The following is a 22,709-nucleotide window of genomic DNA, read 5'->3' on the forward strand; positions in this document are numbered from 1 at the left end:
AGCTTCTTGTTTTAGTTTCTGTCTGTAGGCAGGGATCAACAAAATGGAGTCGTGGTCAGCTTTTCCGAAAGGGGGCGGGGCAGGGCCTTATATGCGTCGCGGAAGTTAGAGTAACAATGATCCAGGGTCTTTCCACCCCTGGTTGCGCAATCAATATGCTGATAAAATTTAGGGAGTCTTGTTTTCAGATTAGCCTTGTTAAAATCCCCAGCTACAATGAATGCAGCCTCCGGATAAATCGTTTCCAGTTTGCAGAGAGTTAAATAACGTTCGTTCAGAGCCATCGATGTGTCTGCTTGGGGGGATATATACGGCTGTGATTATAATCGAAGAGAATTCTCTTGGTAGATAATGCGGTCTACATTTGATTGTGAGGAATTCTAAATCAGGTGAACAGAAGGATTTGAGTTCCTGTATGTTTCCTTCATCACACCATGTCACGTTGGCCATAAGACATACGCCCCCGCCCGTCTTCTTACCAGAGAGATGTTTGTTTCTGTCGGCGCGATGCGTGGAGAAACCCGCTGGCTGCACCGCTTCGGATTGCGTCTCTCCAGTGAGCCATGTTTCCGTGAAGCAGAGAACGTTACAGTCTCTGATGTCCCTCTGGAATGCTACCCTTGCTCGGATTTCATCAACCTTGTTGTCAAGAGACTGGACATTGGCAAGAAGAATGCTGGGGAGTGGTGCACGATGTGCCCGTCTCCGGAGTCTGACCAGAAGACCGCTTCGTTTCCCTCTTTTTCTGAGTCGTTTTTTTTTTGGTCGCTGCATGTGATCCACTCCGTTACACTGGTTGTAAGGCAGAACACAGGATCCGCATCGCGAAAAACATATTCTTGGTCGTACTGATGGTGAGTTGACGCTGATCTTATATTCAGTAGTTCTTGTCGGCTGTATGTAAAGAAACCTAAGATGACCTGGGGTACTAGTGTAAGAAATAACACGTAAAAAAACAAAAAACTGCATAGTTTCCTAGGAACGCGAAGCGAGGCGGCCATCTCTGTCGGCGCCGGAAGTACTGTGGATTACACTGGAATGACGTTTTGATAACCATGTAAATCACTCTTAATAATATATTCACCAATATTTACCCCCGAAATGAAATACTAATTTGGCTATCATAAAGAACTAACAATGCCATGATGATGAAACTGCCGAATCGAGGCAAAGGTAAGAATCTCTGGATTAACTATCTAATGTTAGATAAATGTAGTAATGAACAAAATGGCTGCATTTCTTTAAGTGGACAATTTTGTGAACGGTCTTGTGCAAGTTAGCATAGGTGTCAGAAAGCGATGACGCTCAGGATTTTACAGGGAGTTTGTAGTCTTGCATGATGTCTACATTGATGCTAATTAGCATTTTCTAATCTGAGCATAAATAGAGCCAAATATATTGATAAATCACCTTGTCCGAGAGATTTACACAGCCGTTATTTTAAGTGTTTCTAAAATCCCCGAAGGGAAAAATGAATGGTGAAAAAACGATTGGAGCCATTTCCCTCTTTGACCGCTAGGTTTTATGGTTATGACACCTCCATTGTGGTGCTCTATGGTCTAGGCTAGTCGGTCATCACTGCCACAGTCATAAACCCTGCCTATTTCCACAATTTATTTTCTTATAGATGCACTACGCAGAAATCACTCAGAAATCACTCATAATGGAAGGCAATTTTTTTTGCCTACTACACTTTCAAAAATCTTAGTGTATGATGTTAGATCGTTGTTCAGAGATGACAGTAATTAGTCTTAATTTCTTAATGTATTGGATTATGTGTTCTGACTCTTATATTGGTAAAATAGTGTTATTCTATCATGTATGTATTCAAATAGATACAGTTTTCTTAACGGAACATGTCTAATTCAGAAGTGTCAGATAAAACCTCATGGCTGAACCCAGATTGACATTTCAGAGCCTTAAGGTTCTATCTGCGATTGCACCCCCCTAAATTTTTTATTTAATTTTTTACAAATGTCTCAGGAGTTTGATACTCTGCACTTTAGGTACCTTTAAGACCTTAATAGGTTGTTAAAGAGAAATTCACTACAAATCAGTTCTGAGATCTTCCCAAGGTCATTTCATAGGCTACACACACACACACACTTTCTAATGTGAAACAATATAGTTATTATTGAGGATTGTGGATATAACATGGTTACCTGACCCAATACGAATTTGCATATTTACAGTCCAATGACAATTTTTTCTATGTATAGAAAATGATAAATGAGAATCACATGGTGTGACATGATATCCTGTGACTTCCTCATTCATGTATTCCTCTGCTGACTTGGGCTTATTCAATCCAAGCAGGAAATAATGCTCACATAAGCAACTCTGAGGAACAGGGCATTGTGCTGCGCTATACACTTGGTTAACCAGAAAAAAAAAGAGGGCTATAGTACAGTAGGAACAAAGATAACATTAGCTGTATGCACACAACTACTGCAGTAGAAGTCATAGCATCAGCCAACTAAAAAAACAGCACAAAAAGAAAGTTAGTCTCCGCTATGTGGTCATTGGCCATGTGAGGCCGGGCTTTTGTATATTGGACAATCTGATCTGTTTGGAGCTTCTGAAAACACACACTAATTCAAATAATATATTCTAAAAGGCTTTATTTCACAAGAGTTCTGAGAAAGGTTGTCCTTGAGGTGACAGTGGCTGTAAAAAATAAATTAAGTTAAAAGATAAACAAGGCAAGGTTCCCGTAAAAAGATTTACAGTGAAGAACTTGGACTATAAACCCACAAGTCATTGTTGGGAAATAATTTACCCTCAGCTTTTGTAAGACATTTTACCTACCAAGGTCTTGTTTAGACTTGACCTGAAGTGAGTAAAGGGAAAGTTGGAGGAAAGGTATTTCTCCACCTGAATAGTCAGCTAGCTTGGGCTGCTCTGTCAACAACCTCAGGGGGTTTCTGTATGTGCATAACCCTAACCCTAATGTGATGTTGGCAGATGAGTTGCAAAGATAGACCGACATCAACAAAACTACTCCTACAGTAAGTCTAGTTTTAGCAATTCAACCTAAAAGCAAAGGACATTGAGGCTAAAGAGGAGCTTATAAAAGGAATGTGACTAAAAACATAAGCAACAGTGAAAGTGTGAGGGCTTCAAACCAAGGATCAGTTCCCTACTAGTGTCTCAGAGTAGGGTGTGTGAGCCTGAGGGCAATATAATAGCTTTATACACATCCTCTAATAGGTTAAAAGGCCCAGTGCAGTCAAAAACGTGATTTTACTTTGTTTTATATACACGGATTGTACAAAACATTAGGAATATGAGACTGAAATCTATGATCCCTTATTGATGTCACCTGTTGAGCTGTCAGTTGTAGTAGAGATGTTCTGTTGAGGCAAGAAAGAGGTTTCGATGTGGACAAGTGGAATATTTTCACAAGGAGTCGTTTCATTGGTTTTCAGAGGAGAAATGGAAGAGCGGAAGAAGAGGTTGAAGAGTGAGGGAGGCAGAGCTTGAGTCTTTATCTGTTGAAGATGGCGGAAAAGAGGGAGGTGTGTCGAAGAAGATTGGTGTCAAGTGCAAACAGAGTGAGGGGTACACCAGACCGAGTTCTGGAGGTGAAATGGAAGTGAAGTGAGGTGGAAGGTGTGGTGAAAAGCTCGGAGTCCGATCCTGGCATCGATGGACATGTTAAAGGAGAATCTCGTACAGTAGGAGTGACATTTTTGGAGAAAGTGGATCCATTTGTGGTTTCAGGGTGGGAAAGGAGTTGGGTGCTGTTGAATCAGTGAAGGTAACCTGTAGTGGTCTTGTGATATGTTTTTTTCTTCTGCCCAGATGGAGCAGGCGTCACGCAACTTTGGTCAACATCTGTTTCTTGTTTTGCGCTTAGGAATAGGGCACTACTGAAAGGAGTGATTGATTTCTGGTGTAATGTTAAATGTGGAGGTGGAGCAATTTAATTTGAAGATTGGCGTTCGTGACGCCTGCCGTTTGATGTAACGCAGACCCGGTGGTGAAGTAAGAGTCACAGTCAGTCGTTTTGAGTTAGTGTCTTTTACCAATAAAGTCATGTTAGAATATATCAGTTTCTGTTAGAACTTTTCTGCTGAATCCACAGCAGTGTCTCAGGTGCAACATTCATGGACAGGTTACAGTAGTGTGTAGGAGGGAGATTCCAAGATGTGGGAAGTGTTCAGGACGGCATAGGACAGAGGATCATGTAGTTTCGATGGATAAAGTTGTGTGTGCCAACTGTACGGGGTGTCCATTTTGCTGGGAATCAGAAGTGTCCGGTGCGAAAGAGGCAGGTTGACGTGGCCAGAGTAGTGCAGAAGTTGTCGTATGCTGAGGCAGTGAAGAAAGTAGAGGAGGATGGGTCAAGGGTGAGGGATCCTGAGAGGATCCCTGTGGGTAGTAGATCTGTGCCAGCACAGAGGGATAGGCCAACGAGTGATATATACTTCATTAACGTTGGCTTCTTAGCGTTCATAGCAATGGTTATCAACTGTACTGCAGAAATCACTGAAAATAGATGTTGGCAGCTGCAGAGAAGTACATTTGGTGGTGTCCCGTCCTCCCAGGCCATTGGCATGGTGCAGGAACAGATAAAGTCAAAGTAGTGGAAGTGTTTTTGTTTTCACAAAAATGTTTTTGTGTCAAAGTATAATGGATTTATATTATATTCCAGTTGGGGGCAGTAATGCAACATATTGGATGCCAACCGCTATTAAACATTGATGTCACCCATTAAATCCACTCCAATCAGAGTAGATGAATGGGAGGAAACAGGTTAAAAACATATTTTTAAGCCTTGAGACATGGATTGTGTATGTGTGCCATTCAGAGGGTAAATGGGCAAGACACGATTTAAGTGCATTTGAACGAGATAAGGTAGTAGGGGCCAGGCACACTGGTGTCAAGAACTGAAACGCTGCTGGGTTTTTCCACACACAACAGTTTCCTGTGTGTTAATCAAGAATGGTCCACCACCCAAAGGACATCCAGCCAACGTGGCACAAATGTGGGAAGCATCAGAGTCAACATGGACCAGCATCCCTGTGGAACGCTTTCGACACCTTGTAGAGTCCATGCCCCGAAGATTTGAGAATGTGTTGAGGACAAAAGTGGGGGCAACTCAATATTAGGAAAGCGTTCCTAATGTTTTGTACACTCAGTGTATATTTTCACAGAGGTTGGAATAATACTGTGAAAATGCCTTTTTAAATATAAGAGCCGTTTGAAAACTTGGATGGAGCTTTTGGACTGCCTGGAGACATCACCATGTGCTAAATTAGTTAGACCAATAAGAGTTCCAAACATCTCTGTCAATAACAGCTACTCAGACCACTTTCAGACAGTCCTAGGAAAATTATTGCTTGAGAAATGGTTTTAAATTAAAATGGTCAAAAGCAAATCACAGCAAGGTACTTAATTGTTACCCAGAAATTATTTGATGAAGAGTATAATTGGACCTTTAAGACAGAACACGTGGGCCAATGCTTTACCACAGGAACTCGAGAATACAGTAGCCTTTTATTAGTATTGCACATGGAGGGGGCATATAAATAACGGGTAATTTGACGACTTTTTTTATTTTCTTCAAACAACTTTATTTCCCATAATTTACGGCAGTTCAAAAAAAAATAACTCTGGTGTCAGCTGCCAACGAGAATTAAACGTCCCCATTAGGTATCATCTGTTGTGTAGCCATTACCGCAATTGAGTTTAAGAAGAAAAAAAACATGCTAATCCAAAATAGAGAAATGTATGTTAGAAGTGGGATCGATTGATAGGGCTGTCATAACAAAATGATAATTTATGTGACAGCAGCATTGAGTGTTGGAAATTAGTCGCCTTATATGTAAAAGTATAACGTTGATTTATTTATATCTGCCTTAACCAATGATCTGTCTCTCCCTTTAAAGTGGCAATACAACGATGGAATAAACGTGTGTGTATTGGCCTATGGCTTACATAAACAGATATAGAAGAAACTTCTCTCGGTATATTGTATGCTCTAAAATAAAATGCATCCCAACACGTTAGAAGAAGCACTATAGAAGGGTTAGCTCACGTCAAACGATGCGCACGCGTCAAATGGGGCTTGTGGAGAATTGTAGGTGGCTCGTTTCATCTTGTTCTTGATACCATGTCTTGAGGTATTTTGACGTTACGTATATGCTAGATAGCTAACCAACAACTAACGATGGATTTGAGTGCTCATCGTGCAAATGTATTCGTTTTCAATAAACATTGAAGACAAAATAAAGTTTACATGTCAACAATCTAAGCCAACCATCTGTTTTGCACCATAGCTGCGCTCGCGTCATTTTGTTGCTAAACAACCAGTCTCTAGCATCCTCCCAGGTGGATGGTTCACATCCCAAAATCTCATACATTGAGTCTTGATTACTACAATTATGATTTGGGCATCTTTAATCTTAACAGGTGTTGTTTGACCCAAGCGTCTCGAGGACCATGTTCTTAGACTAATTGATAAGCACTGAAAAATCGACTTAGTCATATGTGTATATATAGCCTAAACATGGCGAAAATCTGAGCCATTAAATCATGATCAAATGTTTGCCCAAGGTCCAGGAAGTTTCACTCAATCAGAATGACCAACCCAATTGTATTACTAGCTAGTCTACTGAATTAAAGACCCACTACCTTTCATTCTGGGAAAGTAACAACCTGTAACAACTGTTCCACAAAGAATACAGGTAAGTGATCATTTTAATGGATGCGGTTCCTCATGCAAAGTGAAAACTACAGTGCATGTTGAGAAGATTTGATTGCCCTTTTGAAGTAGGAGTATTTCCCTGAAACAGTTTCATTTCCCCCAAATCCGATGCCATTCATCCAAATTAATCACAATCTGCAATAACTGTTATATAAAGACAGCTCCCATTGAAATTAACGTGCTTTCCATGTGGACCAGCAGTACTTTTAACAGTTACTGACGTGGTTTAAACTTTTTACATTATTTTTCACACTTCTCAACCTTGGTTCTTATTTTCTTGACTTTTATTTTGGAGGGTTGATGTCATGTCCACAGTGATTGAACCGATCATGTATAACAATAACAAAAAAAAAGTTTGACTCAAAATGTAGAAATTTAAACATCTCAAGATCCTCCCAAATTATACAGGCTGAATGTGGATCCACATGTCTTTGACTCGATTCAAAATGGACCCCCAGCCACAATAGCAACAACACCAAGCCTTTTGGAAGACTAGGTGGATGTTCTGTGTTATTATTGCTTACTTATACCCAATCCTTTATCTTGATTCTTAAGAAGTGCATGGGGAGTAGGGTGCTGGTGTTTGATTTGGAATTGGGCATTTAATTCAACTAGATCCCCTTGAAAGCCCCAGAAACTCTGCCTCGTGTGTCATGTGTGTGATGGGCACTCTGTTGTGAATTATTAACAATGCTAATGTGTAAAAAATCTCCTATTGTTAATATAAGGATGTTGCACTGAGAACAATGATTTCTCCTGTTCTGAAGTGGAAACTAATGGAATCATTAACATTGCATACGCAAGTTGGACACTCAGCCCTCACACACATCCATACCATCACAAAAGAGCTAAAGTTTGTTTTCACCATTTAGAAAATATATGTGGAAGGTTAAATGAAAATATACAATTATTAATACAACAGTTAGAATGAAGCGCTATAGGTTTAGGATGATTTTAAAAAACGAATCAAATTTCCCTTTGCAGCGCACTCTCTGGTTATTTTCTTGGTTTATAGGCGAGAGGTAAAGTGTATAAAAAAAGGCCGCCTCCTCTTCTTTCTTTCCATTGGCTGGCGGACTCCATCACGCAATTGCTTTTGCCTCTGGCAAGAATGCCTCCCAGTACTTTATCAGCTAAAAAGAGGGAGAAGTACAAGAACATTGTCACCCATGTTCCCAAAACAATTCAGATATTCTTACCATTGGAAACTGCCTTCTTATACCAAATAACTCATGCGTTATGTAATGACCCAGTCTTATTTAGCAGGGTCCATATTCAAAACATGTGCTTAAATAGGACAAAATACCCCTGTCCATATGAAAGGGCTAAATGTATCCAAGATCAGCACTCATGTTCTGAGTCACTTTATGAATACAGGCCCAGGTTTACTCCATTGAGCAAAAACTATTACCTGTTGCTGCGACTGTAGCAGAGACTCCAGGTATTTGATGATCTGTTTCTTGAAATCGCAGGCCTTCTCTTTCTGTTAGAAAAAATAACACAAGCAATACATTGTTTTTCTATTCTCTCCATCTTATCCAGCACCTACCCCCCCCCCGAATAAAAATGTTTTACCTCAAACCTGAGCACCTCCTTGCGAACTGTAGCTGACACTCTGTCAAAGTCTCTCTCATACTGAGTCACCTTGGCCTCCCACTAGGAAAGAGAGGAGTTGAGAAAGGAGGCACATTTAGTATGTAAGCAAAGCACATTTACTTCCCTTTAGGTTACCATTTGGTTTGTATGCCAATGTGTACAGTTGGAGTCAAATCCAGTACACACAGTGGATCCTAGGGATCAATGTTAAGAAACATGCTAGTGGTGGGAAATGGGTGAAAGGCACAATCTGCAAGTTTAATTTCTGGTAAAAAGTGATGCCATCACTTTTTGGAGGACTGAAAGTAAGAGGAACAGGTGCATTTCATTGGCATTAGTCAAACAGTGACTTTCATGTACTTGGTCTGTTTGCAACAGGGGACAGAACTTCCTGACCGTGTGTTTAAGACATTAAGACATTAGGGCACGATTCAGAAAATGCTTAGCAACGAAAAATCCAATTAAATTTTTTTTATTTGAAAAGTCTATGTATTCCCTCCCTTTTCAATTTGTTTTCTTCCATTTGGTGCCTAATGAACATAACCCGGCGAGACAGAAGGTATTGGGTCGTACAGGTGTCGGGCAGCGCGCTACCTCAGTGATGTCATCCTTGGCCTGCTGCAGCTTGTCAGGTTTGTTGGCCCACAGCAGCTTGGCCTCTGTCTCCCTCTTTTTCTGCAGCATGTTCTGAGCATCCTGCCAGCGCTGCCACGTCTTCATCCGCTGGTCAAAGGAGGCCTGAGGACAGAAACGCACACCATTTAACGGTCTCAGCTTCAGGTGACAGTTATTATGGCGTGTTGCATATAGCTGCATCGGAAAACGTTACCATTATTAGGGCTGTGGCAGTCACTTACATTTTGTCAGCCAAGTTATTGCCATGCAAAAAGACTGACGGTTTCACGGTAATTGACCATTAATTAACAAGCACGTTTAGCTTCACCAGGCCTCCACGTCTTTGGAACATCTACATTTAAAAAAGTAATATACACGATAAAAAAAAAATACATTTATTTTAGTCAGGTCTAAAGAAACACAAAGAGAATGCATTTCAGAAGAACAGAATGAATTAGCCTACTGTATGTTATCTGGCTATGCTCCATGCCATAGGTCTGTTAAGAAATGCTTAAAGTCCAGTGCCATTATTGTATACGGAACAAAAATATAAAACGCAACATGCAACAATTTCAAAGATTTTGCTGAGTTACAGTTCATAAAGGAAATCAGTCAATTTAAATAACTTCAATAGACCCTAATCTATGGATTTACCATAACTGGGCACTGGGGAGCCAGGCCCAGCCAATCAGACAGCAGGAGCGGTAGAGATACTCTCAATGATTGAATGGCTATGAAAAGCCAACTGACACTTACTTCTGAGGTGCTGACCTGTTGCACCCTCGACAACTACTGTGATTATTATTATTTGACCATGCTGGTCATTTATGAACATTTGAAGATCTTGGCCATATTCTGTTGTAATCTCCACCCAGCACAGCCAGAAGAGGACTGGCCACCCCTCATAGCCTGGTTCCTCTCTAGGTTTCGGCCTTTCTAGGGAGTTTTTCCTAGCCACCGTGCTTCTACACCTGCATTGCTTGCTGTTTGGGGTTTTAGGCTGGGTTTCTGTGCAGCACTTTGAGATGTCAGCTGATGTAAGAAAGGCTTTATAAATTTGATTTGATCAGAATGAGTTTTTCCCCCACAAAAGGGAATTAACTAGACAGAAATACTCAGGTAGATTGAGGTATTTGGCAACTTTAGTTGTGAATGATACGAACCTTAATGTCTTTAGAAATCAAAACATATGGGCTGCCGGATGCAACTATAGGCTCTTGGTGATTTGAGAAAGTTAGAAAAAAAAAAGCAGCTTGTGCTCCGTTCCTCACCTCAGCTGTTCTCTCATCAAGTGATCATATTTTCACCCATCAGACTATTCTCAATTTAATCTTTACTAATGTCATTTGTTTGTTCGGCTTTGTTGTTAGGCATTGAAACATCCACAATGACCATGTTTTATAGCGTTTCAACCTGCTGTATAACCTCACTGAGCTTTGAAATCATGTTTTGATAAGTGTTTGATGTCATTTTCGATTGCATTTGCATTGATGTCAGAGTGGTTAGAGGGACAATAGAGCAAAGACTACCAGGTCATTAGGACCTGATGGTCATTAGCAAGTTGGGTACTACCAACATGTCCAGAGGGCATAAGAGGAGATTACCGTGACTCCACGGTCACATGGAATTTTACTGCGGTCATGTCACGACTACCGGTGTCGTGGTAATACGGTCACCGCAACAGCCTTAGTCATAATCAAATCGCTTCCTCCGTCCTTTTTTCCTCAATACCTCACTCTGAAAGTGCCCTTATCGCCGACCTCTTCCTCCAATGTGCTTTGAGGAAAGAACTGGAGGAAAAAGGACGAGGAAACAAGGATTTAACAGCTTTTAACATTTTCAGACACAGCCTGTGTTATGCCATTGACGCTCTGTAGGTACCCGGACAGATCCCAGCAGGCGGATGTAGTCGGCGAGCAGCTCGGCGAAGCAGAACGAGTCGCTGGCTGCCTGCTCTTGGTGCAGCTGCTCCATCTTGTCCTCCACCTCGGCCAGCTGGGAGAGGGCTCTGGACAGGGCCGTGTTGTCCTCCGAGCTGCCCAGCATCGCCACACTCTTGGCAAAGCCACCCGTGTTTACCGACAACTCTGGGGGAAGTAGAGCGGGGGAGTTAAGCATGTGCCGCTTAAAGCCCATTGTGTGCCTAATAGGTGGCCATGCACTGCTTATAGCCGTGTGTGTCTGTCTGAGTCTGTCCAATAAAACACTTGTATTCCATTGTACCGTACCTTTCCTGTGTCCAACCAGAGAGTCCACCATTATGTGGAGCTTCCTCAGCTGCTGGTCCTCAGCCTCCACTTCCTGCAGTTTCTCCTCGAACCACTGGTAACACAGCATGACACAGGCAACAGCACATTAGAGCCGCAACGGTTGTATCTATTGTGCAAGATAGTGGGTGCATTCGTTTTAGTGACGCTGAGTCCATTCACCTGGGTGGGTGTAGATTTCACTTTAAAATTAGCACACTCCGCCACTGGGGCCACGGGTGAAGTAAAATGAACGCACCCAGTCAAACGGAGACTGTGTGTCACAGTGGTCAGTGGAGGGAGACTCACCACGTCCGACTCATTCATTTTGATGGTCATCTTGCTGAGGGAGTCTGTAGCCCTGTTGATCATCTTCAGGAAGCCGGCACCGCTCAGAGCCTGGGTGTTGTGAGCCCTGGGCATCTACAACACACACATCTTAAGAGAGTCACATCAGGGTCGCATTCATTAGTGCACAACGTAGCAAAACGCTTTGCAGTCAGGTCTCTTGTGGTCAATTGAAATGGCTACAAATTCACATATGGAAAAATCCTAATTGGAAATGGACGGCGCTCTGAAATTCTTGAATCAGACCCTGACCCTGATGCACACATGGATGACAAGTCTGAACAATATTTATCACTTAGCGTGTGAAAATGGAACAGAAAGCCTGTCAAGCATTTTAACAGAAAATGGGACAGCAGGGTCCTGAGACATTAAACGGGTCATGTGCAGGGCAAGCACCTCTTGTGTGTGGATAGACAGACAGTATCTTTGTGTGAGGGTGGTGCACGCACACACGCCGAGCTTACATCGTCTCTCTCCAAGAATTCTCTGACATCAGGGTCTTGTAGCAGTGATGGGTGGAACACCACTCTCTGCAGATACCTTTTGGGATGACAAAACCGAACAAATTCAACATTTCACTACAGTTACATTGGGGTCATTTAGTCCGAACTTCTAATTGACCTCCCAACTTTTTGCATACTACCTTCACAACCAAGTCCCTATGCAATGGCTCATTAAAAAGTGCTCATCTACAAGTTATACCTATCACGGTTCCAAGTCTACTGCTACCCATCACCGTTTTGCCAATACAGGAAACCTCAAGAGGAAAGCCCATTTGCTACCTCTCCAGAGCCGCCCTCCTCCTCTCCACAAACTCAGCCGACGAGTTGTCCTCTTTTCCCACTTTGACTTTAGTCATGCCTGTCCGAAACATGACAAATCAATTAGGCTAAAACACACATACAATGGTCAAAACCAGGACAAACACATCAATAGGTCAAAGACCCACGAACCAAAATTGATCCTTTGACAATGGAAAATGGTGGAAAATGCATGGCCCCCATTGAGAAACTATGAATGATTTGCTGCCTAAAGCGACATTAACTCAAGGTATCCAATTATGCGTATACTATAGATTACCCATAATGCTCTTCTCAGGCGGCGGGGGCACAATGTAGCCGTTCGGTGTGTGTTTATCTGAGAGCTTCTCGTAAAGGCCTAAGAAGTCACTGAAACGCCGGCGCACTGTGAACGTCTTACTGCGGAACATGGGCAGCGTGGTCTAAAAGAGAGAGAAGCGGAGATGCAAAGTGTTAGCTAAGGGGTAAAGACACTGAACTGGAAAAGGCTAAATGTTTAGAAAATGTTTAATTGATTGCAGTGATATTACCTGTGTGGAGACTTTGTAGGCCATGTAAGCGTTCATGCCATCCCCTGTAGAATGAAAGACAATTATTAACTGGACAATTATACTAAGGGGTAAAACCAACATCAATTTTAAACTTCTTGGTTTGACCCCTTTTATTGTTGTGTTACTTTTGTTTAAAAAAATAGGACCTTCACATATTACATTGATATGGGTACGCCCTTCACTCTCACTTCAGAGAAAGGAAGGAGAGGAACCAGGAAAAGAGAAGCAGCAGGCATTGAGAGAATGAGGAAGCTGTTTATTTTTACGACAACATTGATGCAGGGTTCATCATAATAGGTATCATTTTCACAGAAGGCAGAAAACGGTGAAATATAGTGAAACTCACCAACTTTCTCTGGATTGGTTATTGAGATATTCAGTTCAAATTTATCCTCAACCTCCTCTTCCAACTGCATATGGTAAAGACAAAATGGTCATTCAAATCAGTCAATGGCCATTATCTGAAATGTTTTCACAACAAGTTCACATACAAAATAGTGATATTGTATTGTTGGAGCCAGACAATTTAGAATAAGAACTATACTGAACACATTTTTTTTTAAGGTGTTGGTTCCATGTTTCATGAGCTGAAATTAAAGATCCCATACATTCAGGGACAAATTTGTTAGTGAGCATTTCTCCTTTGCCAAGATAATCCATCCACCCGACAGGTGTGGCATATCAAGAAGCTGATTAAACAGCATGATCATTACACAGGTGCCGCTTTGTCACAACAATGCCACAGATGTCAACTTTGCACAGGCATTAGAAGAGTGGGACAACATTCCACAATCAACAGCCTGATCAACTATATGCGAACGAGATGTGTCACGCTTTGAGGCAAATGGTGGTCACACCAGATACCGACTGGTTGTCTGAGCCACAACCCTACTTTCAATTTAAAAAAAAAAATCCTGTTACCAACAGATGCATATCTATATTCCCAGTCATGTGAAATCCATAGATTAGGGCCTAAGTATAATAAATAAATATATAAAAAGAAGAAGCTGGAAGTAGAAGCTTAAGAGTTGTTCACTAGTTTTCTCCAATGTGGGGAGGGGTGATATATATATATATATATATACACACACAGTGCCTTGCGAAAGTATTCGGCCCCCTTGAACTTTGCGACCTTTTGCCACATTTCAGGCTTCAAACATAAAGATATAAAACTGTATCTTTTTGTGAAGAATCAACAACAAGTGGGACACAATCATGAAGTGGAACGACATTTATTGGATATTTCAAACTTTTTTAACAAATCAAAAACTGAAAAATTGGGCGTGCAAAATTATTCAGCCCCTTTACTTTCAGTGCAGCAAACTCTCTCCAGAAGTTCAGCGAGGATCTCTGAATGATCCAATGTTGACCTAAATGACTAATGATGATAAATACAATCCACCTGTGTGTAATCAAGTCTCCGTATAAATGCACCTACACTGTGATAGTCTCAGAGGTCCGTTAAAAGCGCAGAGAGCATCATGAAGAACAAGGAACACACCAGGCAGGTCCGAGATACTGTTGTGAAGAAGTTCAAAGCCGGATTTGGATACAAAAAGATTTCCCAAGCTTTAAACATCCCAAGGAGCACTGTGCAAGCGATAATATTGAAATGGAAGGAGTATCAGACCACTGCAAATCTACCAAGACCTGGCCGTCCCTCTAAACTTTCAGCTCATACAAGGAGAAGACTGATCAGAGATGCAGCCAAGAGGCCCAAGATCACTCTGGCTGAACTGCAGAGATCTACAGCTGAGGTGGGAGACTCTGTCCATAGGACAACAGTTGTATATTGACAAATCTGGCCTTGATGGAAGAGTGGCATGAAGAAAGCCATTTCTTAAAGATATCCATAAAAAGCGTTGTTTAAAGTTTGCCACAAGCCACCTGGGAGACACACCAAACATGTGGAAGAAGGTGCTCTGGTCAGATGAAACCAAAATGGAACTTTTTGGCAACAATGCAAAACGTTATGTTTGGCGTAAAAGCAACACAGCTCATCACCCTGAACACACCATCCCCACTGTCAAACATGGTGGTGGCAGCATCATGGTTTGGGCCTGCTTTTCTTCAGCAGGGACAGGGAAGATGGTTAAAATTGATGGGAAGATGGACGGAGCCAAATACAGGACCATTCTGGAAGAAAACCTGATGGAGTCTGCAAAAGACCTGAGACTAGGACAGAGATTTGTCTTCCAACAAGACAATGACCCAATTTTTCAGTTTTTGATTTGTTAAAAAAGTTTGAAATATCCAATAAATGTAATTCCACTTCATGATTGTGTCCCACTTGTTGTTGATTCTTCACAAAAAAATACAGTTTTATATCTTTATGTTTGAAGCCTGAAATGTGGCAAAAGGTCGCAAAGTTCAAGGGGGCCGGATACTTTCGTAAGGCACTGTATATATATATACAGACATTTTATGGGCACAGTCTATTTTACAATGGTTATATTTTGTTTGTTTTTACTCATGTCCGTCCTCTAACCTCAACCTCGCCAATCTATTTCTTTCACAAAAGTTCTGAACCTATATACGTTTTACGGACACGGTATGTTTTACATTAGTTAGCTTGTTATTAGTGCCACCCTTCAGCTCCATTCAACCCCTCCCAGCTATCTCCCAGCTACACCATCCATATTGGATTTCTATTTGCCTTGTATTTTTCCAACTGTGTTGTTTCAAACATTCTGAACCTTACTACATTTCTACAGATTGTAAATTATTAAAGTATATTATTGATTGATTGACTTTTCAGATCACCCAGTAGTGCTATCTGAAGAGTTAGCGCCAGGTAAATGTTGCAATTCTTCAGCCATTCCTCGACCGGTGACCAAAAACAAGCTACATATGGACAGTACTAAAACAGATGATCTAATGATTCTGTCTCTTCGCAGCAAAATCTGCAGAGCTGGGAAGGATATATATATATATATATATAGAACCTTCCCACACACATACATAAAGAATTTAAATAGAAAAATTCCCCATTCAGTTTCACACTCGTGACCCCCCCCAATAACCTTGGGACCCCACTGAGAATCACTGCGCTAGCTCACACGACCTGTGCTGATTGACAGTTTGATGGTCCAATCAGAGGACTGAGTGTGCGGTTCACTAGCACGGTTTTTTTTTTTGCAAGTGAGATGCTGCGGCTACTGTCTTGATGCATGTAGAGTAATCCACGGAGACTCAAGTCTGAAGTAAGTTCATATCATGTCGAGTATCAAGTCAAATTTGTGCCTCGAGTTCACACCTCTTCCAAATACACACTTGACTGAGTCAATTGACATAACCAAGGTGGTGGAAGAAAAGCATGTACAGCTGTATTTTGAATGACCTGTAAATTGTACAACACTGAATACCCATGTTGGGATGCTCTGTGGGAGTGAACACATGTGAATGAGCAGTTAAAACCCCTTAAGGTCAATGTATACGCACCCACGGAAATCAAATTAACAATACAAAAGTTGGTTTAGTTGCAGTTGTGTACCGTACTGTAATGTACTGTACCTCCTCCAGGGTCTTGGGTTGCGGTTTGGAAGCACTTGCTGAGACTGAGGGAGCAGGGGCAGACGCAGAGGGCTTGGCTGCCTCTTTCTTTTTTCTGTCATTCCTAGGGCTGTCCAGAGACAGCTCTACGGTGGCTTCTGAAAGAGGGGAGCAGAAAAAAAAAAAAAGAGAGCGATGAGGGTAGTAAGACTAAAAGTTCATGGTATTGGAGACAGTCACGCTTTTTCAAATTTAAGTTAATTGGAGTCAATTCCCACATATCCAATTTACCCCAAACCTGTTTATTTTCTTTGCATCAGTACTCCTCTACCTGTCGAACATGCTGGTTGCCACAAACTCACTCAAAGGTCTGGAAGATCTGACTACAATAGAGACACTGTCTCTGTCAGGGAATAGTGACAACAGCACTCTTCTTCCAGACTAAATCATATTGTCAATATTTTCTGAGTCCGTGGTAGAAAAGCCAATGGGAGAATCAATTAAAGATTGACAGATATTTCACTCCAGTCTTTTGGTCAGGTGAGTGTGTGTGAGTCCACGTGAGAGGGGCCACATTCCTCATGATCAACACCAGGAAGGTACTACTCTGTCTGTTTATTAATGTGAGTGAGGGGTCAGCAAAGGACACTCCTGTTTCAGCTTTCCTCTTCCTAACGGCACAACGCTGAGACAGCAGTTTCCTTATCAGCCCTAATGGCTTGCACACACACAGTTTTTGTTCATTTCACTGCTTGTTTCAAGCACTCAGCAAATATAGCACGTTAAAATGTATCATTTGAAATGTATGATTAATAATTTGTAAATTCTTACCTGCAAATATATCAGGTTCCTCCTCATCGGAGTGGACTCCGTTGGTCTTGGAGTTGACGGAAACAGTACTGACTGCACTAGGGAGAGTAGTCATAGCCTCCTCAGTGAATATATCAGTGGGGTGCTCATTGTAGTTGTCACTCAGAGGACCGCAGACATTGCTAGCTTTGGCCACTGGTGCAAGTGCTTCTTTGAAGAAATCATTCTGGGGTTTCTTCGAGGCCTCACCCAGTGGTTCGCTGAAGAGGTCCTCATCAGGTTCGTCAAAGATGCTAGTTTGTTGTTGCTTGGCGGTGTTACTTTGTCGTGGTTCAGCGAAAAGTTCGCTAGGCTCATCGTCAAAGAGGTCGCTCGGTGTCTCCTGGGGCATCGCAGCAACCGGTGTTTTGACTTCACTGAGTGGAGTGTCGTTGAGAATGTCAGCCAATGGGTCGATGTCAGGTTTGGGAGGCTCCTTTAAGTCGTCACTTGCTGGTTCCATAAGGAGATTCATCATTGGACCACTAGATGCCTCGCTTGCTGGTTCCATAAAGAGGTCCAGCATTGGAGCACTAGATGCCTCGCTTGCTGGTTCCATAAGGAGGTCCACCATTGGAGCACTAGATCCCTCCCTTGCTGGTTCCATAAGGAGGTCCACCATTGGCGCACTAGATGCCTCGCTTGCTGGTTCACTAAGGATGTCCACCATTGGAGCACTAGATCCCTCGCTTGCTGGTTCCATAAGGAGGTCCACCATTGGCGCACTAGATGCCTCACTTGCTGGTTCACTAAGGAGGTCCATCACTGGAGGACTAGATGCTTCACTCAGTGGTTTGGTTGAACTTGCGATGTCACTTGCAGACAGCGAAGGGTCCATCTTTATCTCCAATGGGTTATCCTGGAGATGAAGAAAGAACAGCATTTCTCAAATCATGCAAGTAAGCAAGGTTGCAGCAGCAACAACAGCAAAGACACTCACGTCTCTGTCACATTTTACAATTGATTTAACATCATGTGAATTCCACACAAACTACATTATAAAAGAGTCAAAGATATTTAAAATACAAATACAAATAACTATTCCACATCAAAATGAGTCTAACTTACCAGGAATAACACAAAACGTCTGTCAGGTCTTCACAGATAAATACATGTCTACCACAACTTCTAAGAGGAGGAATTCATTGTTTTTCAGGAATCAAAGATTGCGTTCAGAAGCCTGATTGAAGAATTAAAACTTGGGTTCTATGGAAAACTTCCTGGTAGTGAGCATGTGGCCACATCTGAGACTCACATGACTGGAGGCTGAGCTTTAGCCTCCCTTCCTGTACTTTTACAGCAATATGAGGTTCACTTGACATGTGCAAACTCCAGGGTGTGACCTATACTCAAACTTGCCTTGCCCTCCTACACCCTGAGTGAGTAATTTAGCTGACAAAGCTGTTGGGTTCACCGACAGAGTGTTTTTTAGAAAAGTTTGCACAAGAATCTAAAACAGTGGAGCTATGGAGCAGGTAGGGACAGTTCACTCCAAAATCAAAGCTTTTCAAATGTTTTCAGGAAAGTACTCCACTGTCAGGATAAATCCACATCATGGGTTGTGTAGATCATGGGTTGTCTTACGAGCGAGCGGGGGGGGTCACAGCACTTAGAATGCAGCTATAAAGTATGTAGGCACGTGCTCATCTAACATATTATTCAAAAAAACCATGGGCATTACTAAGGAGTTGATTCCCCTTTGCTGCTATACCAGCCTCCACTTTTCTATGGATATTGGAACATTGCTGCGGGGATTTGCATCCATTCAGCAACAAGAGCATTAGTGAAGTTGGCCACTAATGTTGGGCGATTAGGCCTGGCTCGCAGTCGGCATTCCAATTCACCCCAAAGGTGTTCGATGGGGTGGAGGTCTGTGCAGGCCAGTCAAGTTCTTCCACACTGATCTCAACAAACCCTTTCTGTATGGACCTCACTTTGTAAACAGGGGCATTGTCATGCTGAAACAAGAAAGGGCAGTCCACAAACTGCTGCCAAAGTTAGAAACACAGAATCGTCATTGTATGCTGTAGAGTTAAGATTTCCAGTCACTTAATTTCATTCACAGGAAATATTAACGCTACAGCATACAATGATGATTCTGTGTTTCTAACTTTGTGACAACAGTTTGGGGAAGGCCCTTTCCCATGAAAAACATCCCCAGACCATTATTCCTCCTCCACCAAACTTTACAGTTGGCACTATGCATTGGCGCAGGTAGCATTCACCTGGCATCCACCAAACCCATACTCATCCGTTGGACTGCCAGATGATGAAGCATGATTCCTCACTCCAGAGAACACGTTTCCACTGCTCCAAGCGTTACACCAATCCAGCCGCCGTTTGGCTGTGCGCGTGATGGTGTGCGGCTTCTCGGCCATAGAAACCCATTTCACGAAGCTACTGACAAACCGTTCTTGTGCTGACGTCACAATTGCAACGCCATGGTCCTTCTACACACGCTCAATATAAATAAATAATACATATACATACACACTTAACTAGGCAAGTCAGTTAAGAACATATTCTTATTTACAATGATGGCCTACCGAGGAACAGTGGGTTAAACTGCCTTGTTCAGGGGTAGAACGACAGATGTTTACCATGTCAGCTCAGGGATTCGATCCAGCAACCTTAGGGTTACAGGCCCAACACTCTAACCACTAGGCTACCTGCTGCCCCAGTGTGTCTGCACATACTTGGCCAAATCCTTTATAAATTCTTACACTGAAGTAGTTTGGGGAGAAAAGCTCTTACAGCATCTTACATAACCAAGCTTCACATGCTAGGTATTTTCTCTTAATCAAAAAGCAACAGGACCGACAAACTACCGCTTTCTCTATTCACCCAGCAGGTCAGACGACGGGCACCAACCACACCAGGAATTCTCTTCAGGTAATCAACCTAAACATCTGTCGTCACCACTGAGATAACTCCTTTGAAGGGTGCTCTACTCCAAAGTTCAAAACACAAAATGTATAATGTCCGGATTCTTTGAGGCCCACTGCAATCTTCCTCTGTTCCACAGAAACACAATTAATCAAAAACAAGACCACTCCTGGTCACTGACAGACTACTTTTCCATACTTCACAATTTCCAACCACTCAAACCGGTCTCCCACATACGCATCTTTAACGCATCCCAACAAGAAGTGATTCATCATCACTCATACTCAACTCCAATTTTAGACTATTTCCTTTTTGTTCCAGATTTCGATACTACTGTTGGCCATTCCGAACATTCGTATTCGCCAACTTTGCTCGACGCGCTGCTTGATTCGATCTCAGCATCCACTTCCGCTACTTTCAAATTCCGAGTGTTTTTTTGAGCAGCGATAGTTTTAATAGGACATGCAGCCTCATCTCTCGTGCAATTGATTTCAACGTGATAATTGATTGTTTTGTCAATGTTGCATTTCTGTTTAGGTGACCCCCGTAACAAAGCGCAAATGGTTAAGGACTTGGGACACTTTGAAAAATGTTTTGACATCGGGTTATTATCATTAGGTCTTGTCAACCGGACGCAGCTACAGCGTCATTTTCAACTTAAGTTTTAGGAATATAAAATGGAACTTTCAATATTATTTATTGTGGTATTGTACTCAGGTAAACACTGCTGAATGAGTCCAAAAACGTGCTGCGATTCATTTATTGTGATGATATACCAGAAAATCCAGCAAAAGGGTTTACCCTACCTAACTATTGATCTAGGTACAGTATCTTCTTCCCCGGGGACTTTTGTAAAGAGCCACAAAACTTGAGTTTATTGCGGTAGGGTTTTGCAAACATAAGGAACGCATCTTTCATATCAGCGAGAAATAACGTTGAACTAAAAGTTTAAATGACTACACACCTTTTATAGAGTTATGGCTAGTGTTCCCACACCGCCATATCTCCACGTTACAGCGCGTGTTTAGGGAAGACAAGTGGTCGTCTATCTAGCATGCTCCGAACGCATAACCTGTGTGGAAGGCCGCCAGAAACGTGTTGTGACTGAAAAATACCTCTGGCTGCAACTGTAATAGCAGGTTCAAATAGTGTACAGTGAGTGTATATTTAGTATTTGTGAAATTATTTTGATGTGATTTGAAAGTAAAGGGCTTCATGTTTCTAGAACCGTATCGCAATTGAACATCGGTTCACGTTTATATGGAGTATTTGGCTGTTTTGGCTGCCAGAGTCAGTCTACCTCTGAAAATAACATGTATTTGGACCTGAAGGAGTAAGTTAACGGTAGGACACGCCATACTCCGGGGTAACGTTAGCTGCTCCGGAGACGAGAGTTAGCCAGTTAATGCATATCCGGCTAGTTAGCCAACTAATAGCTTCGTGTCAATGAACCCAATGGATTTCACAGGCCCTTGTTAGCAATGTTTGGCAGCTACAGTAGCTAGCTACTTGGATAACAACCCGGGGAGTGCCGAGTTTTCTAGACAAAATATTTACGTTAGTAAGAAATCAACAACAGACACTCACTGTGCCAAGAAAAATGTCTTCTCCGTCATCACTGTCTTGGTCTCCAACTTCGTCAGGCTCCGGTTCCAGGTCCTCGGGAAAGGGAGGGGGACTACGCTCTGAACTGGTCGCCATCTTCATTCAACGCAAACAGACAGACAGCATCATATAAAACTTTTGAGACTGAGGGGAGGCAGAAAAAAATAACACCACCTACCGGCTCAAACAATGGTGTGCAAGTGCAGCCTACAATTCGGGGCATTCCTGCATCTGCAGGAACGCCTCCCTCACCGAGTTTCCAATTGGTTCCTTCATGAACATCCCCCCTCGATTATCCCATTGGTTTTTGCATGGACGCCCCCACCCCCAGCACCCCTTGGGTTCCTGCAAGAGTATTCTTCAAATGTCATTGCTTTGCTATTAATGTAGCATTTAATTAAAATGTCAATGTATTCAAATAAGCACTTTTATTTTGAAGGCCAACCAATGCAGCCTGGAATCAAACCAGGGACTGTAGTGACCCCTCTTGTACCGAGATGCAGTGCCTTAGACCGATGCGCCACCCAGGAGCCCAATACAATACAAAGAACAGTGGTTCTCAACTGGTCTTGCCTTGGGACCTAAATTGAACCAGGTTGTCTCAATCATGACCCAACATTCACACCACGAAAAATATTCGCCAAAATACAATCTGGAAAACTATTTTAATGCTATATCGATAGTAAATGTAGCAACTCTTTCATTTGTCAATAATAACATTTTGCCTATATTCTTGACGAATAATCAACCAAAATAACGCCGCTAATAGCTATATTGAAAATACTGTGATTGAAAAAAAAAATCTGAGATTAAATTATTCAAAAATGTTAATGCATTATAATTTCTACTTCTACACACTTTCTACATGGTTTAAGTCCTTTAGGTTCAGACTGAAACATTTTTTCATTGTAAAAAAAAAGAGTAATTTATTATTTTCTTTTTTACTCAGACACCCACAACCCATTCAAAACCTCGACCCACCAGTTGAGAATCACTGCCATAGAAGAAG

General features: G+C 42.0%; 1 protein-coding gene across 3 annotated transcripts; it reads right to left on the bottom strand.

The window, feature by feature from the left end:
* Positions 1 to 6,687: 6,687 nt before the first annotated feature.
* snx1a (sorting nexin 1a) lies at positions 6,688 to 21,871 on the bottom strand. 3 transcript variants are annotated; one of them, XM_024378992.2, is made up of 15 exons: positions 21,683 to 21,871; positions 17,192 to 18,068; positions 16,367 to 16,518; positions 13,215 to 13,278; positions 12,848 to 12,891; positions 12,598 to 12,739; positions 12,300 to 12,378; positions 11,982 to 12,057; positions 11,479 to 11,592; positions 11,152 to 11,245; positions 10,805 to 11,010; positions 8,903 to 9,046; positions 8,288 to 8,368; positions 8,124 to 8,195; positions 6,688 to 7,845 (listed from the first exon to the last, which is right to left on the bottom strand). In XM_024378992.2, the coding sequence occupies exons 1-15, from the start codon at positions 21,800 to 21,802 to the stop codon at positions 7,795 to 7,797; spliced, it is 2,316 nt and encodes a 771-aa protein (XP_024234760.1). In that variant the 5' UTR covers positions 21,803 to 21,871; the 3' UTR covers positions 6,688 to 7,794. The 3 variants fall into 3 exon arrangements, with proteins under 3 accessions (XP_024234760.1, XP_024234761.1, XP_024234762.1); XM_024378993.2 differs by having other exon boundaries at positions 16,382 to 16,518; positions 21,683 to 21,870; XM_024378994.2 differs by lacking the exon at positions 21,683 to 21,871 and adding an exon at positions 18,278 to 18,441.
* Positions 21,872 to 22,709: the final 838 nt, after the last annotated feature.

The sequence above is a fragment of the Oncorhynchus tshawytscha genome, linkage group LG19 (genome assembly GCF_018296145.1).
Source record: "Oncorhynchus tshawytscha isolate Ot180627B linkage group LG19, Otsh_v2.0, whole genome shotgun sequence".
Classification (NCBI taxonomy): Eukaryota; Metazoa; Chordata; class Actinopteri; order Salmoniformes; family Salmonidae; genus Oncorhynchus; species Oncorhynchus tshawytscha.

Excerpts from the sequence above, each read along its gene's own strand:
- snx1a (XM_024378992.2), bottom strand. The coding sequence starts at position 21,802 with ATGAAGATGGCGACCAGTTCAGAGCGTAGTCCCCCTCCCTTTCCCGAG. Across the intron at positions 12,892-13,214 it reads AACCAATCCAGAGAAAGTTG|GGGATGGCATGAACGCTTAC; the intron begins GTGAGTTTCACT and ends TTCATTCTACAG. Across the intron at positions 11,011-11,151 it reads TCTGGTTGGACACAGGAAAG|AGTTGTCGGTAAACACGGGT; the intron begins GTACGGTACAAT and ends TACTTCCCCCAG.